This window comes from Myiozetetes cayanensis, unplaced genomic scaffold, assembly GCF_022539395.1.
Source record: "Myiozetetes cayanensis isolate MyiCay16 unplaced genomic scaffold, myiCay2020 scf2-11, whole genome shotgun sequence".
Classification (NCBI taxonomy): Eukaryota; Metazoa; Chordata; class Aves; order Passeriformes; family Tyrannidae; genus Myiozetetes; species Myiozetetes cayanensis.
Window position 1 is genome coordinate 28,265,744 of NW_026087411.1, and position 17,795 is coordinate 28,283,538.

General features: G+C 42.4%; 1 protein-coding gene across 2 annotated transcripts in view; it reads left to right on the forward strand.

Annotated features, from left to right (window-relative positions):
• Positions 1–15,093, forward strand: part of SUPT7L (SPT7 like, STAGA complex subunit gamma) — an 18,655-nt gene extending 3,562 nt beyond the window's left edge. For both annotated transcript variants that reach the window (XM_050315032.1, XM_050315031.1), the window contains exons 3-5: positions 4,542–4,866; positions 6,716–6,953; positions 9,859–15,093. In XM_050315032.1, the coding sequence (XP_050170989.1) occupies positions 4,542–4,866; positions 6,716–6,953; positions 9,859–10,121 (826 nt within the window). In that variant the 3' untranslated portion in view covers positions 10,122–15,093. The remainder of the gene's footprint in view (positions 1–4,541; positions 4,867–6,715; positions 6,954–9,858) is intronic.
• The last annotated feature ends 2,702 nt before the right edge of the window (positions 15,094–17,795 follow it).

Consider the following 17,795-nt stretch of genomic DNA (forward strand, 5'->3'; position numbering starts at 1 on the left):
TATTTACCTGTGTGTCCTCTGATTCTTTGAATTTTACTGATGCACCAAAAATATTTGGCTTCCCAGCCTGCAGTTCTTCACATCTCCTCTGAGGCTATTAAAAGACAATGTTTTCACATTTCCTGTCTTCTGGTCCTCATAGACCAATGCAGTTTGAAGCAAGAGGTGACTCACCACAGCTATTCATCTATTTCATCCCTGGAATTCCTTTAGTATTCCTGGATGAATTACCATCTGGTCCTGGTGATTTGCAAGTGTTGATGTTACAGTTCTTGGAATACTCAATAAGGGATTGATGTTTGGTTTTGGTTGGTGTAGAAACAGAAGGTAAGCTTAAAGCATAATTGATGAAGAGTGAGTAAGGAACTGTAGACTTGAAACTGTCATTTCAACAGGAGGCTCTTACCATAATACAGCTGCTAGCTTTTCCTTCTTCTCTGTTCAGCTTCCTCAGATTAGCACGGATCCATCTTTAAAAGAAACCTAACCTACTCGTGTACCTCTTCAGATGCTTTTTCTTGTGTGTACATGGTTGATTTTGTAACAGATTTCTCAGTCAATCTGTCGTTTGCACTCCTGACCACATTGGATGAGTGCTTTGCATTGAAAGGTAATCTGTAGACAAAATTGGCAACTTGCAGTGTGAAGACAGTTCATGACCGAAGGACTTGCAGTTAAGAAATATCTGTACAGAAGTAGAGGAGCATGTGTCGGTGGGATAGCAGGTTTAATGTTGGGAAGGATTTGAAGCAGTGGAAATAAAAGCAGGCAGAATGCACTTGCCCTGATGAACTAAGCACTTTGGCTTAGCCTGTTTCTAAACCAACTGGTGTTCTGGTTATACCACTGGGACACAATTTATTTTTGACATTATCTATTGAGTAGTTTCTTTTCATACCTGTGCAGCTTCCTGTAGATGTAAAAAGAGACTTAGTCAGGATGAGGTATAACAAAGCTCTTTTCCAAAAGGAAACAGCTTTCTCATTTGAGTTAGCATGCTGTGTTCTTTGATGCACTCTCTGCCTAGTATAATCTTGTTTTTCCAAAGTTCTCCTTCGTTTTACTGCTTTGGAGAGAATGGCTCTGAAGTGGCCTTGTTGCATCTCATTTGGTATAAATCCAACCCCACAGGGTAATGTTTCATGAAATTGTCGTGTTCATAGGAAAAACAGTCCCTCCCTCCATCTGCTGCTGGCGTATGCTCACCTAGGAGGGAGCAGAGCACTTCAGTTCATTACTGCAGTTGAGTGAACCTTGGCTCGCAATCCTTGCCTTAGCCCAAACACTGTCCCCTGAAGATAGTTGTATGGGAAATGAACCATGAGCTTCCCTTCCCTCTAAGAAAAACAGCTTTACAGGAGAAGGACTTGGGTGAACGGATTCTACTGCCTTTGTGGGGTGGCTTGTTGTCATTTAACTGACTGACACAGAAAATGGGCCTTTTGTGAGTTTTGGAAACTTATGAATTCTGAAAATAAGTCTGGTTGGTATAAATGGACACTATTTTACTGTCTTTTGTTGTGATTTTCTGCATGTTGCTGCTAGAAGTGCGAGAAGGTTGGGCTTTGGGTCTAATGAATTCATAGCTTGGTGGGGAGATTTTTGCCTGGAACATTATCTAGTGTTGGTGATCCATATATAAAAATATAGAACTCTTAGAAATGCAAAATTGAAGAGTGGGAAGTTGGCCAGTATTTGTGAGAAATTTCATACTATACATGCTGTAGAGATCATCTCCAAGTCATCGACCTAATTTCCTGTCCTATTAATCTATGGTGATGAAGCTTGAGGTATTAAAGCACTTTTGTTTACTTGTAGCTATATGACATTGCTAATTTGTTAAGTAGGCTGGCTTTGGATGGTTGCTGAATGGAGAGCCTTTTAGAAAAGAACTAAGTGCTGCTGAGGGTGGCATTCTACATAGTGATAGTACCTGGAAGGGTGCTTTTGTAGGTGCTGAGTTTATGGATGAGGTCTAAAACCAAGGCTCTTTAGCTATGATCATCAGGGAAAAGAAGAAGTTTGCTTGTCCTTTTTGGGAAGACCTGACGTAAGATAGCTGTTCTCAACATAAATGTGTCTATATGGCTGTTTTTGTTCATTCTTACCAGAGAGTACCTGGAAGTTAAAGGAGATGAAGAAAAATTATTTTCTCATTTGTTGGTTTCTGTTACCATCTACATTTCAATCATTGCTCTCTGTTCTGTCCTTTAATCATATACCTCTATTGTTTACTGTGGGAAACAGGAAAGCAAGAGAAGAAAAAATAAGAAAAACAAATGAAAATTGATTGACCTTTCCAAAAGCAAGAGGTGGAGATTTGAATTTGAGTACAGTACCTGAAATTTCTTTTCTCTGTGTCTTTAATTGATTGGATTTCAGGTTGATTATATGCCCTTCAGCATAGCGACCTTGTTGCATTTTAATGCTCACAATTGGCTTCTTTTCCTCCAGGAGTTTAAAAGAGATACAGTATTCTCTGCTGCTTCTGAGCAGGGATATGCATTGCCAAATGGTTGTTGTATTCTACTTTGCAAGTGGCTAAGCATCCTGCCTGTGCTTGCCGAAATCTCTATCTGATTTTTTTTTGCCCATAGTGTTTTGAGTGAACATGTCTGTAGCCTGGTTGTTCAGTGGGTTTGGTAGCATAAGGTGCTCTCAACTGATGGCTGACATACAGCTGGGTATGTCCTTCATATGCACTAAAGAAAGAGATTCTTTTTTATAGGCATAAATTTTGAGGGTTGTTTTCTTCGATACTTGTTTGTTTCTGTTGTAACCTCCCAGTCCCAGTGTTGTGTGAGACATATGGCTGCTTCTGAACTTCAGAAATCTGTCACTGAGGTGGAAGGGGGAGTGAGGGAGATGTGAAAACAGTATGGGTGACAGTTGATTTATAAAGGAACTGATAATCTTCTAATTCATCTTGTCAGGGTGCCTGCCATATTCTTAGCAAAGTAGTTACATAATTGAGAAGGAATTGGGCTGTGAGTCATTTTCCATCAATTAATAGCTGGGATGAATCCATGACCTGAGATCCACATGCTGTTCTTAATATCTACTTAGAAATATTATTATATGCAGCTTTTAATATAGTGTGGTTCCTCCCTTTATTTGAATAATCAGAAAGTGCTGAGCTGGTGTTCTTGAAAATGATTTTGTTCCTGATAGCTCTCTAAGTGCCACCTTCCATTTTCACTCCTCTGAAATGTTGTCTTTTTTACTGCTGTGTTTCAGTGGTTTTCTATGGGTCAGTTCTGAGGGTCAAGGGAACCTGAGGCTCTGTGGCCCAGCTTCTCAGTGAGACTGAAGGGTACGTAGTGCAGTTGTTGGAGAGTCAGAGTAGTGCGACTTTTATCAAGGCATCAGTACCGCCTGTGTACTGTTTGATCAGGTCCTGTTACTGGAGAGGAGAACCTCAGGGTGGGCAAATTGATCTGAAGCAAATGAAGAGTGAAATTCTTAGCTTAATTATGCCTTTGGTGGTGAATGAAGTGTAAAAAAAAAGTATATAAATACCATACTCGGCAGAAAGGGAATTTGATTTTTTGATGTCAGAATTTAAGTCCATGTTACTGATATGGCAATTACATGCACTCAGTTATGAGTTGAGGAATCTAGTAGATACATGCTTCCCTATCAGAGGCCTTGTCTTGACTCCTCTTTTTCCTGTGTAAAACTTCTGTCTGTTAACTCATGTTGATGAATAATTTGGGTGGGTGACTGTAAATGTTGTTTGAAGTGGTCATGTCAGTTGTTCTCCATGTCCTCCATCCTTCAGGGTCACTCCTTCCCACTTAGCAACACAGAGGGGAGAAGAGAGGTCTCAAACCCAAGGCCAGGGAATGCTGCTTTATGGCAGAACTCTCCAGGCCTCCTCCAGGGTCTTGTGTTTGCATCTTCAGTTAGATACAGGGTTACTGCTTTCAGCACTGTTCTTAGTGACTGCTGGGAATGAGGACAGGGAAACAGTCTCTTTGGCTACAGTGTATCAGTATGAAATGTATGTGTATCCCATTTCCTGCTTTTTTATGTGTGTCTTTTGCATTAGAAATTCCAATCTTATCTACCGCAGAAGCCTTTGTATCTGAGTATTAGGCCTGTGACATCAGAGGTAATAAGAAAAAGAAATGTAATTAACTGAGAGGGGAAATGATTTGCATTCAAGTTATTTACAAAGCCTTTTTTGTTTGTGTCCAGGACCCATTTAATTCACTTCTCCAGGAAAAAAGCTCTTGGGTGGGAAGGGAGTTACTTAAGGTTTCAGAAGATTTGCATCCCACATTCATCATCACCCAGGGAATCTTGCAGCATTAAAAGGGGAAATGAAAATTGCAAATGTTGATTTGTAGGGGAGGGGGAAGAAGGAAAAGCGGATAAACCTTTACTAGGTAGTGTTCATGTGCAATGGAGAAGCTGTGGAGAACCCCAAACCCTCTGCTTTCCCTTTGTCCATCACTTGTTATTGATAGTATCTTTTCAACTTACCTCCTCCTTTCAATTTTTGAAAATGTGCTATTTTTGTCTTTTCTGGTTTTTAGAGGAAAAGGGGAGCCAGTGACTGAACTGAGTTGGTCCTCCTGCCGGCAACTTCTCTACCAGTCAATGGCCACCATCCTGGCTCACACAGGCTTTGAGTGTGCCAATGAGAGTGTTCTGGAGACCCTGACAGACATTGCCCATGAGTACTGCTTGAAGTTCACCAAACTGCTGCGCTTCGCTGTGGATCGAGAAGCTCGACTTGGGCACACCCCTTTCCCTGATGTCATGGAGCAGGTCTTCCATGAAGTGGGCATTGGCAGCGTGCTCTCTCTGCAGAAGTTCTGGCAGCACCGCATTAAGGATTATCACAGCTACATGCTTCAGGTGAGAAGAGTGTTAGGGACCTGACAGCATCAAGAAATGTACCCCCAGTACAATTGTTTATTCCTGTGGCAAGTCCTAAGTCTTACTGAGGTAAAATCCAATTAGAAAACCTCCTGGATGTGGAAGGGAGTCATCAAGGGAAGCCCCTTATTTGTGTCCCTACTGAGGCTAAGGATGCTCTACTGATGGCTTGCCTGAGTTTAAGAAGAGTCCCCAGCTCTTGAATGGCCCAGACAAAAATATCAAGTAGAGGTAAAATCAGAACTGACTGGTGAACTGAATTTTCTGCTTTAATGGGATATTTGGCTGGTTAATATTTCAGAAAACAAGTAAGGAGACAAAAATTACTAAGCTGTGCAGAGGTTTGTGTTTGCTTAAGCAAGGGGTGACTTCCTTAAGCTTTAGTAGGAGTATAGGGTAGTATTGTGCTGATCTGACTTCTCACACAGATGCTACCTTCCACTCTAGAGGAGACTGTGCTTCTGTGGAGAAAGAAGAGGAATTGTTAAATAAGAGGCATCAATAAATGTAGGTTGTAAGAATAAGGGTATGGTTTCTCTCTCGGTCCAAGTATTCTAAGAAATTAAGCATGCATTTTATTTGAATGATATAAAGCTGCTTGTTGTGAACTTAGAAAAATGCAAGGATTTGAAGTGGGAATCTTGCTCCTACTTACCAAAAACAAGGCTTCAATCAAGTAGGTAGCCTGTGACCAAAACCTGCCATTCCTTCTTCCTTATGAGTGCCAGTTGACTCATTTGGAGCAGCTGCCTTGTGCTCCTGCTTTTCCCACGGCTGACACCTTGTGGCTTACAGAGGCAGTGTAAATCGGAGACCCATGTAAGTGCGTGTAGTATGTAAGTTGTGATGGATTCTGAGGTTTGTGCTTAAAAACATCATCAAGATCTGTTTTCGTTAAAACATTCCTGTTCAGAAAAACAGTTGTATTCATTTTTGTTCGAATGTTTTTGTTCAGATATTGTGTTTATTGGAATTATCGTTCTGTTGATGCAGTTTTCTCTCATCCTGCAGCAGGTCATTGTCTTACTGGTTTTTTTATACAGAGCTGAGGTCCACAGTAGCCTTGGTATTTGGAACTATATCTAGAAGGGAGAAATAGGCTTTGCTATTCTTTTTCCTTCTTGCTTCTGCTGTTTAAAGCCTTGGGATTTTCCTGAGCACAGTTCACTGACTGTTGGGATTCAGTTGTATAAACAAATGTTTGTTAGAAGCGGATGAAACCTGAAATTTTTAAGTTTAATTGCCTACTCTTGTTAACTTTCTGGAAGTACAGGGTAATTCTAAATCTCATTCCTGTATTTGTTCCACTTCTTTAACTGGAGAAAACTTCTGTGGTTTTTGCTGTGAGTTTGACAGAAGGTACTCAGGCTTTGCCCAGTGGTGACTACAGAGCTATTGAAGATCTGAGGTGCTTGGGTTTTAGTGGTAAATTTGTTTTAGGGGTAAATTTGTTACTGGAGGATGGGGGACAATGTTATAGGTAAGAACAAAGAGTAAGACAGACACTTTGCTTTTGTTCCCTGCTCTGTTTAAATTTCTGGGTCTCATCATCTCAGCATCCTTGTCTGGGAAGACTTTATCAATCAGATGTTAATGGATTAAACCTCTTATTAAAGCTCCTTGTTACAGGATTACAGGACAGAAGGTGCACTTAAAGGGGGAAAAAAAAAAATCTTTCCTGTGTAGCTGGTAAGCTGTTTACTTGTTCATTCGGGTCAGATGTTAATAACATTCTGGGAACAGAGTGCACTGCAATGTAATTGCCATCAGAGTCTCTGAAGTCACTCTCACCTTTCTGGCCTCTTCTTTACCCACTAATCTTGGACAGGTTAGCAAGCAGCTCTCTGAAGAATACGAGAAGATTGTGAACCCTGAAAAGGCAGCAGAGGACACAAAGCCTGTGAAGATTAAGGAGGAACCTGTGAGTGATATTACTTTCCCCATAAGTGAGGAGCTGGAAGGAGATCTGGCTTCTGGTGACCAGTCTTTGCCTGTTGGAGTCCTTGGAGCTCAAAGCGAGCGCTTCTCAGCCAACTTGGAAGTAGAAGCTTCCCCGCAGACTTCAGGTAGAGATTTCTTGCTGCTCCTGGGAACGGTCCATCAGCAATTCCTTGTGATCTTGTTTCCTCTCAGTAGTTTTAGATTCACATTCAGAGATTCACATTCAGATAAAGGTTGAAGGTCGTGTTCCTTAGGTAGTTTAGGCACCGAATGAGTTCTGGAAATACAAATGATACTTGCTGCTGTTCTTCCATGTTCAGAAGTCACCCTGGTAGTGACAGTCATTGTATTATGAAAGCTTATCAGTGACTTATGTGAAATAGGCTCAAGGGAGTCCCTCCTAGCATCTCTACCCTAAAGCCTGCCACAGTTAGCTGAGGCCATGGAAAGTGAAATGGTGTGTGACGTAGTGGGGTTATGGAGACTGCACTCTTCCCCAGAGTGCAATTCCTTGATGTTGGCATTGAAGCGTATTGGTGCTGCTGTGCTTTTTGTATATCTATATACAAGTTTCATTCTGTTCTTTGCTTAGTAAAGCTAAGCTTCCTGGGAAATGAAGAAGACATTCGTCTTCCAAAGAAAGGCAGTTTTAATTTTGTATAGAACCTTCTGAACTCTGGAAATCCCTGCAATAATAACTGTTTCACTTAAAAATCTGCTTAAAAAACAATTAAGCCTGTTCTATTAACCCTAAACTAAATAGCATATATAGTGAGGGTAGAACATACCTCTGAGTCCATTAGTTTTTTTACATTGTGCTGAGCTTTGAAAAAGCACAAATCCATCTGATGTTTTTCTGAAAGCTCCTACTGTTTTTCCATAGCACCTCTGATGTGTGAATTGTTTGCATTTTTGTGGGAGAGGGAACAGCAGACTCCTCTGGCCCATCCGGGATTGTGAGTGATTCATCTGGAAAGTTTTGTATTAGCATTTACCACTTGAGACCCAGAGGTTAGCATGCTAGCTGTATATTAAATGCCTCTTGCCTCTCTGATACCGAATTGATGTTTTCTAATTAAGAATACAAGTGCTCTGTTCCTTCCTGAAAATCCCTCTTCACTTCATAAGAGCCTTTGTAAATCTCATCACTGTAAGAAGTCCCAGTCTAGGGCTGGGCAGGCTGGAGAGGGTAATACCATAAGGAGCGAGAAAAAGCTGCTGCAATTAGGACCCCACCCTCTCAAAAATACAGGTGTGAGGCCCAGAGGGAGGGCGGTAAGGCTTCAGTGTCAGAGGGCAAAGCTCTCGTTACAACCTTCCCTGTTCTTTTTGTGTTTCTGCTTATGCCTGATGTTGCAGTTGTGGGCTAGTTGCTTAATTTCACTGCAGTTGGAGAATGGGTGCAAAATTGGGGACCTCGTTCCTCCGCCTCTCAGGATAACATGAGGATTAGCTTATTTGTAAAGTACTTTGAAGTTAAAGTGCTTTGAAGATGAAACATCCTGTGTTGATGCTTAAGTACTTTTAGTCATTAGTGACACTCTTGGTGACAGGTGACAGAGCTGAATGGAGTAAGAGCAATTGATGATGGAAAGACACAGTTTAGTTCAGTGAGCATCTCTGATTATTGTCTAGACCGGAGCTGTAACTGTGGAACTGATAGCATTTTAATGATGTGTCCATTTTTGTTGAGAGGGTTGCATTTACTTATGATTAAAATAAAAAGGACTTTTCATTAAGGCAACTGAGCTAATGTGGGCTGTGTTGCCACAGAGGTCTCATAAACCCTGCTTTGGGTTAGCTACTCTGGAAAAGATTCCTGACTTCTTCATAAGGAGAGTTGTCAGTACAGACGTGCTGGAGATTTGTTCTCTCTGTAATTGCTACTAATAAGGGACTATTGTTACTAGTGTATTGATAATAGGGAATAATAGTAGGTTTGGCTCAGTACAAGAGGTTAGGTTGTGCTTTCAAACTGTAGCCATGCTCCTTGAGACACAAGGTTTGGAAAACTCATTAAAACTGGTTTCCTGTTTTGCTTGGCGGGTTTGGGTGATTTGTTGTTTTTTCTTTTTAATTTTTAATTATTTTATTTTATTTTCTATGTGAATTTAATGCCACACAAGAGGGACCAGATTTAAAAGTGAGAAGATTTCATGGTTCAGTTTTGGGCTGTTTATGCCCATCTCAGCAAGGAGCCCAATTAGTGTATTTTTAATAGGATTTTTGTGTCTCTTAAAACAGTAAATAAAGAGAAATAATGCAATCTGTAATTGCCACTCTTGGGGAGAAAAACATTTGCTGTTATCAAGCAATATGGTTTCGTAATCTTGTACAGAAAATCCTCAATCTGCTCTGATTGCACACTAGTCCGAAAGGGTTTTTATAAAAAAAGGGGGATGGGGGAGAGCTATTTCCCATCAGGGTGTCTGTGAGGTTAAGCCAAGAGGATTTCTTTCTGTTGTGCTGAAGTGTGGGATGAGACCTGTGGGCGTTAAATACGAGGAGGCAGGCAGGTGGCTGACTGCAGCTCTGAATGTCCCTGCGTTTCAGTGCTGAAAGTGGTATTTGAGACTGTTCATCCAATACTCCTCTGCCCTCTCACTTCACCTGCCCTGCAGAAGTCCAGTATGTCTGACAGTTGCAAGGACCTCATAATAACTTCTGAACTGCCTCAAAGCACTGCTTATGCAGGGTCTAGTCCATGTGCTGTTAGTATACTCACTGCTGCTTAGGTACTCCTTCTGGAGAGTCATATGAAGTTGCTTCTCATGGAGAAAATCATGTGGAGGCTTGCAGTGAAAGGACAGCATGTTTTTTAGAGTGGCAGTTGCTGGGCTGTTAAAGCAAAAAAGCCAAGTTTTTTAATTAATCACAGTGCTTGTTGCATTTTGTTTCCCCTCCCAGCCTAGTTCACCTGTGGCTTTGCTTTTGCTCCATCTTTCTCAGTGCTGCTGTCCCTTGAATCTGCATGCTGTTTATGATTTCTCTTTTTACTTAGTTATTACTGTGTGCTTTTTCTTTCTGTAGGGGCTGAGGTGAATGCTTCCCCACTCTGGAACTTGGCACAGGTGAAAATGGAGCCACAGGAAAATGAGGAGGGTAATGTACATGGCCATGGGGTCCTAGGCAGTGATGTCTTTGAGGAACCAATGTCAGGCATGAGCGAAGCTGGGATGCCACAAAGCCCCAATGGCTCTGAGAGCAGCTACGGTTCTCATTCTGCTGACAGTCTGATGGGATCCTCACCTGTCTTCAACCAGCGCTGCAAGAAAAAGATGAAGAAGATGTGAAGAGGAACAGCCTTTTTATTTAGTCCCGATGGTATTGAATAGACTGGAAATGAACTAGGAGAGTACTGTGATGGCTATGATCCTAACTCAGGGCTGGCCCTGGTGTATGAGGCACCTGCATAAAGTTACTGTGAGAGGTTTGATGTGCAGGGCACTTCAGCTCCCCTCTTTGCTGGCTTCTGTACTCCATCCTGACTCATGAGATTGAAGATCACCCATTACATCTGACAGTGGCATGGCTTGCTTTGGCAGAATTATGAGGAGTATACCAGTGAAAAGTAGTTGTGAGGAGGTTTGCTAAGTCACAGAATCGTTGAATAGTTTGGCTTGAAGGTACTTCTTGACATTTCTACTCCAGCCCCCTGCTCAGAACACAGCCATTTAGAGCAGGTTGCTAAGGGCTTTTTCCATTTGAGTTTTGAATATCTACAGGGATGGTGATGCCAAACTTTGTTGGGCAACATTTTCCCACATTTGACAACCCTCATAGTAAGAAAAAATATATTCTTGCATCTAGTTGGAATTTCCCATGTTCCAGTTTGTCTTTGTTGTCTCTTGTTCTGTCACTGTTCATCTCTGAGAAGAGTTTGTCTTCCTCCAACCTGGCTATTAAGTGACTATATACAATGGGATCTCTCTTTAGCCTTTTCTCTTTTTAAGTGTGAAGAAACCATGTTCCCTGAGCCCTCCTCACTCGTCCTGTGCCCCAGCTCCCTAACCAGTTCTGTGGCCTTCCACTGAAATTGCTGCAGTGCCCTTGTAAAGGGGAGCACAAAAGTGGATGCAGCCCACCAGGTACAGTCTCACAAGCGCTGAATAAAGAGGAATAATAATTTCCCTCAATGTGCTTGTTTCCCTTGTGCTTGCTGACTATTGGGAGCAGCAAGAGAATCTTAAGGTAGGGTATTTTAAGTTGGAGAGCAATCGCTGATGATGATGACCTAGCAAAGATGCTGTAGCATGGTCTCACAGTGCCAGCTCACTCAGTGCCTTCAGATTAATTCTGTTGGTTCCAACTGGCTTAAGTTCTTGCTAACTCAGTCTTCCTTGCCATAGGTAATGCTTTATTCCCACACACTGCTTGAAGGCTCGGGGACCTGACAGGCCTTAAGGCAGAACTTATCAGTAAAAACAGGCAAAAAAGGTGTTGTGTACATCAGCCTCAGAGTACAAAGAACATCCTTTGTCACCATATTTCCTGCATTGTTGAACAGTTAACCCATATTTTCCTACAGTTTCTTTTGCTTCCAGTGTGCTTGTAGAAGCCTTTCTTCACATCACTTACCAGTTTCAACTCCAGCTGAGCTTTGGCTTTCCTAATTGTTCCTGCATACTTGGGCTGTGTCTCTATATCCCTGCTGGCCAACCCATTCTCACTTCCACTTCTGTGTATCTTTTTGTTTGTGTTTGAGCTCAGTAAGGAGTTCCCTGGTTGGTCTTTGATGGTCTTCTGTCATGCCTGCTTTAATTTCTGTTTGTCAGATAGGACTGTTTTTCTACTTTCAGAAAGCTGCCTTTGAAGATAAGGTAGCACACTTGGGTTCCTTTAGGCAGCCAGGGCAGTCCCTCATGAAATCTTGTCAAGGCATTTCTTGAATAAACCAGAATTTGTTGACCTGAAGGTAGAACTCTGTCTTGGAAACATTTCTCAGGATTTTAGATGCCACAATTCCATGTCTTCTGCAGCCAAGACCTTCACATTCTCCACTAATTCTTCCTTGTTAGAAACAAGTCAAGCAGAGCTTATTCCCGAATTGATTTCGTGATCATGCAGTCAGGGAAGTTGATGCATTTTTTTTGGAGAGAATGAAGCAGCTTTTAGTATTGGTGTGAGCCAGTACTTGCAATGCAAACTTTTCCTTTGCTGTCATTGGATTGGGTGCAGCAACTTCAGATGGGGTGAGGCTTCATAGTCTTAAGTTGTTTTCTTGACAACTTAGTCTGAAACATAATCTGTTTTGCTGCTTGCTTTTATGGCTCAGCTGACTGATGGCATTTTTTTTGTTCTGCACAATCCTCAGTTGATCAACTCGGTCTTTAACTTGATTCAGTGTGTCTCTTTCTCAAAAAAGCTGGAATGAACGTGAATCAAGAATGAACAGCCACTTAAACTGGCTTTATACCTGTAACCCCTTGGGATGTTTGAGGGAAATTTACCAAACCTCCCATTTATCCTTACAATTGCAGGTTTATCTTTTGAAAGAATGAGCTTCAGGCGTAGTATTTTTGTTTCTGTATAACATGCCTGGCCTTAATTCTTTTTTCCTGACTGTATTTCTCTTCCACTTTTTAGAAGTGGAAGCCAAACATAAAATTCCTCAATGTCTAATAAGAATGTGTGACCACAGGCTTTTATGGACAATGGAGTTAAAATTGTCCATCACAGTTAAGTTTTTCTCCTGGGAGGTAAATTCTCGCTACTTTAAGCCTAGTCAGTAGTAGAAGAGCATACCAGGAAATCTTTATTTTGATTCCCCCTGAGTCACCATTAGGCAAGCTGCAATGTCCTTATTTTCTCAGCTGTAAAAAAAGAATAGTAATATTTGCCTTTCGGAAGTATGTTTGAGATTTAGTTACTATGCAAAAAAAGGCACAGTGATCGTTCAGAGAGTTTTGAGAGAGTCTTGAGCTTTTATTCCATTTTAGTAGGACTGTTGCTGGCTGGAGGATATTTAGATGGTCACTGAAATGTTACAGTCCTGTATGATACAGGTTTTAAGCAAAACTGCTGATCACAAAGAAGTGCAGTGCAACTCTGCTGTTCAGCTGCCCAGGTACAAGGAAGGCATTTGAGGTGGTATCTTCTCAGCTTTAGATGTCTGCATCTAAATTTTTTCCTCTGGGCTCCATTTGCAGCTGAAGAGAAATATTCATTCTTAAGTCACTGTTCTTTTGGCCTTGAAATAGAAGTATAAAGCAGGTCAAATGGATGGCATTTTTAGAAATGTCTGTTTTTCCTTTGTGTGCTCATAAAGTGAGTTCAGCTTTACTACCTCAGCTGAAGACATCCACACCATGAATATCTGACATAAGTGATCTGTCTTTAGCCCTTCCTGTGTGGGAATCAGAGGAGGCTTCCTCCTGTTATACCAGTGCTTTTCTTTTCTGCAGATTTAGCAGAGTTTGCCATTCAAATGGTCGTCCGGGGCTAAGGGCAGGCTGCCCATCTCAGCTAAACCAGTAGACCCAGTGTTCTCCACAACACACAGAATGTAGAATGTGCTAGGCTGGGGCCTCGAGGCTCAGCCTGATTTGGCCCCACAGTCTGATACTGTGTGAGAACACCTGTATTTGGGCTTTTCTCTGAGATGCTTTGCAAACAGGTGTATTAAAGTATTCTTGAGGCCAGGGTACTTATGCAAAGTCTGTTGCACTATTTTCAGGAGCTGGATGACAGAGTGACTGCTGCCAGCATCACTTGCTCATTTGTAAGATTTCAAGTGGGCTAAAAATGAAAATCTAGTGTTCTCCAGGGCTTTGGTTAAACCTCCTAAGTGGTTAAACCTCTTAAGTGCTTTCTCTGTATTTCTCATGTGCAGATGTTCTTTCTTACTTTTGTGATTTTTTTATTTCTTGTCCCTTTTCCACACCCGCTTCACCCTATAACAAACACTGCAACAAGCCAAGCCTGAGTACTTCAAGAGTATTTAAATACAGTGGAAATTCACCCTCCTTTGATTCAGTTGTGTCATTGCGGTGTAAGGAAGAAGTGTCATTGATTCTCTTTGGGATGCATGTTTATGCAGAGGTGAGAAATCCATCAACATCGCTCACATACTTAAAAAATGAAGGCAGAGTAATAGCTGTACCTCCTGTTCCCACACTATGCTAAGGGTTGCTGCTGATATTTGTGTGCTTGAAGTTTCCTCTTATGCATGTGGAATCTTCACCTTCTGGGTGAGCCCTTCCCCTCTGAACATTAATGGTTTTTAGATTTACAGTACTGTTCATCATGCATGAAATAGTGAAATTCAAAATCTAGCTCACCAAGTCAGATACAGACAATATGCTCTTTTGATGAATCAAATAAGATTTTGCTAGGTGTTAATGCAGCCTAGGGCAACTAGTGAGGTGTTCATTGACCGTGTAATCCCCACATTTTAAGCCACTGTGAGAATATGCAGTGAGTTGGAATGAAGCTCTGCTCTTGCAGTTGTTTTTTGCTGATCGCTGGTAAAGCACTCTGCTGACCCACCTGCTTCAGCAGTCGGCAGTTTTGATAGTTCTTTCATCTTTTCTCCCTTCCCTTTCCAAAGGTGGGTGGATGAAAAATTGGAATATTGAGTATTGACTATGTCCATATCCAGTAGCATTGATGTCTTTTAGTGATTTAGTTTGCCATGATTGAAATTGGTGGGAACTTTGATATCAATTTGGAGACCAAGATCTGTGAATTACTTGGCTTTTGAAGTGTTTTGCATAGGAATCATACAGAATTGTAGCTGAGAGAGCACTGTGCATCATATTCCTTTTTCCCTCTAGCAATACCTTTCTATTCCTTTTGAAGAGTTTTGCCTGGTATCCAAAAAAGTTCTCTTTATAAATGGCAGTGTAACAACTGTAGTATACAGCTCTGTGTCAGACTCTGCTACCTAGTGATTTAATTCTGAGGCCATCCACGCTAATTTCAATATTCATAATGATGTGCAGAAAAAGAGATGTTTGCTGCATAGAAATTTACAATTTAAAAAGAAAACAGGAAAATAAGATTAGGTAGGGGAGGTGAGGCCAATCTGATTATGTGCTCAGTTCTGAGACTAATGCAGGTGTTATGTGTGAAGGATGTTTTACTTAAAATGTTTTTGTACATGCATGTGAACGAAATATGTAACTTTGCTTGTGTTTATATGGAACGAAATTGCTTCATAATATTTCAGGGTTGGTTTTTTTCCATGCTCTCCTGGAGAGAGTTTCTTTGTAATTTCTAATAAAATAAAATAAATAAAACTACTCAGAAATAAAAATCCTGAAATTGTTGTGTGGATTTTTTGGTTTGTTTTGAAGAATGGTGCTGTGAATGCAAATGCTGCTCTTGGGGTTCTGTCTACCCTGACGTGGGATCTGAGTAGACCTTTTGCAGGCCTAAATAAAGGGCTGAGATGATATATCAGTGTTAGTGCCACAACCAGGAAGACAAGAGATATTATTCCAGGAAGTGGCCAGAGAAAATGCAAGTCTTATTTTTCGCAGGTGCCAGTGTTAGTGAGCCCCTGAAGTGATGTTAGAACCACAGTGCAAGCATTGGTATTCATCTAACATAAGCAAGTGCTGTTTCTGGAGCAACTGCTTATATATACTTCTACTCCTTATATTAACAGACTGCCTAGGAGTCCTGCTCCAAGCCGTGTGCTTTGCTCTTTTATGTGCTGGTCTACTTATTTTACATTCTGCTCTTTTTTTTTTCTGCGTTAGACTGCAGTGAATGAAGCACAGTGTATTTTCCTCTCTGCTCTGTCCGTCATGGCAGGGCTGAGGGAGGAATATGTGGTGCCTGATAGCCCTGCTAAGCAATTGCAAATATCACGCCATGAATTAGGATATTGGCTTGTGCTGCTTGCCAGGGGAGAGGGAATAACAAACATTGTGCTTCCCATCACCCTTGTACCTGAGAGCATTCCTCCCGCACGGCTGCTGCCCTCCCAAGCCTATACTGCTGCATTCATTTCCCGGTCCTCAGGTGCGTCTTGGGCTGTGCTTTCCACTTGAGACAGAGGCCAGCAATCGCCCCTTCCCGTTGCATCCCACCGGGTTAAAGCCTGATCCCGCTTGCATCCCACTTCTACCTCCCTCTGCTCTTAACAACCTCTGTTGTCCGCGCTGCGGCAGCCTCGGTGCTGCGGCAGCCGGGGTGCCTTGTTGGCAGATGATCTGGGGGTGGGTGCCGACACCCCGGTTCCTGGGCTCGCCGTGCCCCGGCTCTCGCCCCCTGCCCGGTGCGGGTGCGGCTGGGGCCGCGTGGTGGTGCTGGACACACGCCGCTGCCAGGGCTGCCGGCCGGGGGATGCTGCAGCCCGGGGAGGGCCGCTTGCGGCTGCAGCGACAGCCTTGCCTCTCCCCCCCGCAAAAAAACCCTCCAAACTCCAAACTGTGTCATTTTCGCTGCGTCTTTTATGTCGGAGATTAGAATCGCCTTTTTGTTGCTATGGAAACGCTGCGTGAGAGAAGTCGACCTCATTATGAGTCGTGAAGAAACGTCCTTTGGGGTGGGCTCGGCACCCGACACCCTTGTAGTGGGGAGAATGGGGCTATGGGATCTGGGGCAGGGTGGGATCTCCCCTTTTGCAGTGATGCTCAGTGGTTTGCAGAGCTCGTGGGTCTTTCTCTCCAGGCTCAGCAGGCTAGAAACAGCCCTTGCTCTCGAAGCTTCCTTCCCTTTGGGAATCAGCTCAGGAGTCGTGCCTGCACCTGGACAGCACGTGCTCTTGCTTCAGGGTGTGTGGGGTGTCCTTGCAATAGGCAGTGGAACCTGATAGTGAACTGCATAAAAGGCTTGGGTGTTGTAAGGGTTCTTTTTTGTTTCTGGTGCCTGTCAGGGCCCTGGCATCCACTCTGTGTGCTTTTCCCTCAAATCTGGGCTGCTACCTCTGAGCCCAAACTGTCCTTCTAGGTGTGCCTCACTCTCAGCTTTGTGTCCGTCCAAACATGCTGCTGCCTCTGCTCATCCTGTGCTGCTCCTGGCTCTTCATGTAGGTTTGCCCCATCCGTTCCATGATCAGCATCACTCATTCTTCTCTCGAGCTCCTGACATAATTTCTGTGCCCTCACTGCCCAGCTTCTTGTGGCACATTGTTGCTGTCTGCTTTGAGCTGCAAAGCAGAGTTAGGAAGCAACCTTTTTTCTCAGAGGGAAAAAAAAATCTGATAAGGATAATTATCTTAGTTTGGTCAAAGTTTTCTTTTTTTTTTTTTTTTTGGTGGAGGAAAGGACTTGCTGTAAATATAATAGTTGTAAATGCTGATTGCTCTTCCCAGTTGTTCCATCTTGTTGCTGCTGGAAAAACTACCCAGCATGGAAGGTGTGCTGGATTCCAGCTCTGGCATAAAGCTCCTGTGTCCCTGATGCCTTCAGGCTCAAGGATGGGGACAGGCAGGACTTGTACAACAGGAGAAGATGAGGCAGGGAGTCACTGCAGCATCCTGGGCTGGGCATGGCACATGCTCTGGGGTCTGTGTTACTCTGCTTTGCCGAAGATGGCATTTGTTAAAAGGTAATCCCATGAAAGACTTTGTGAACTACAGTTCCTTTCCTTTTCTGAGTATCATTTTCAGAGTATTTTGAGAAAGGCTGGGAAAATGATAGTATTTGCCAGTAGTAATACAAAAATCCAAGAAAAGCAGGCTTTTTTGTGTTTTTTTTTTTTTTTTTTTTTACTTTTCATTACTTTTTCTAAGCATGAAGCAGCCACAATGTTGGTTTCAGTGTTCCTGATTTTGCTGTAGGAAATTTAATGTGCTTGGTGAACATGACACGTCTGCTGCTGCAGCAGCTCCTTTGAAGGCAGCGATGCTGAATGTTCAGCAAAACCATTCTTTTTCATCTGCAATGCCCAATAGTGAATAAACTTAATATAACCAGACCAGTTTGACACTCTCCATCTTCCCCCATTGTCAGTCTCTTGACTCTTGTAATACCATAATTTTGCTATTATTTGAGTCAATACAAAGTCTTCTGTTG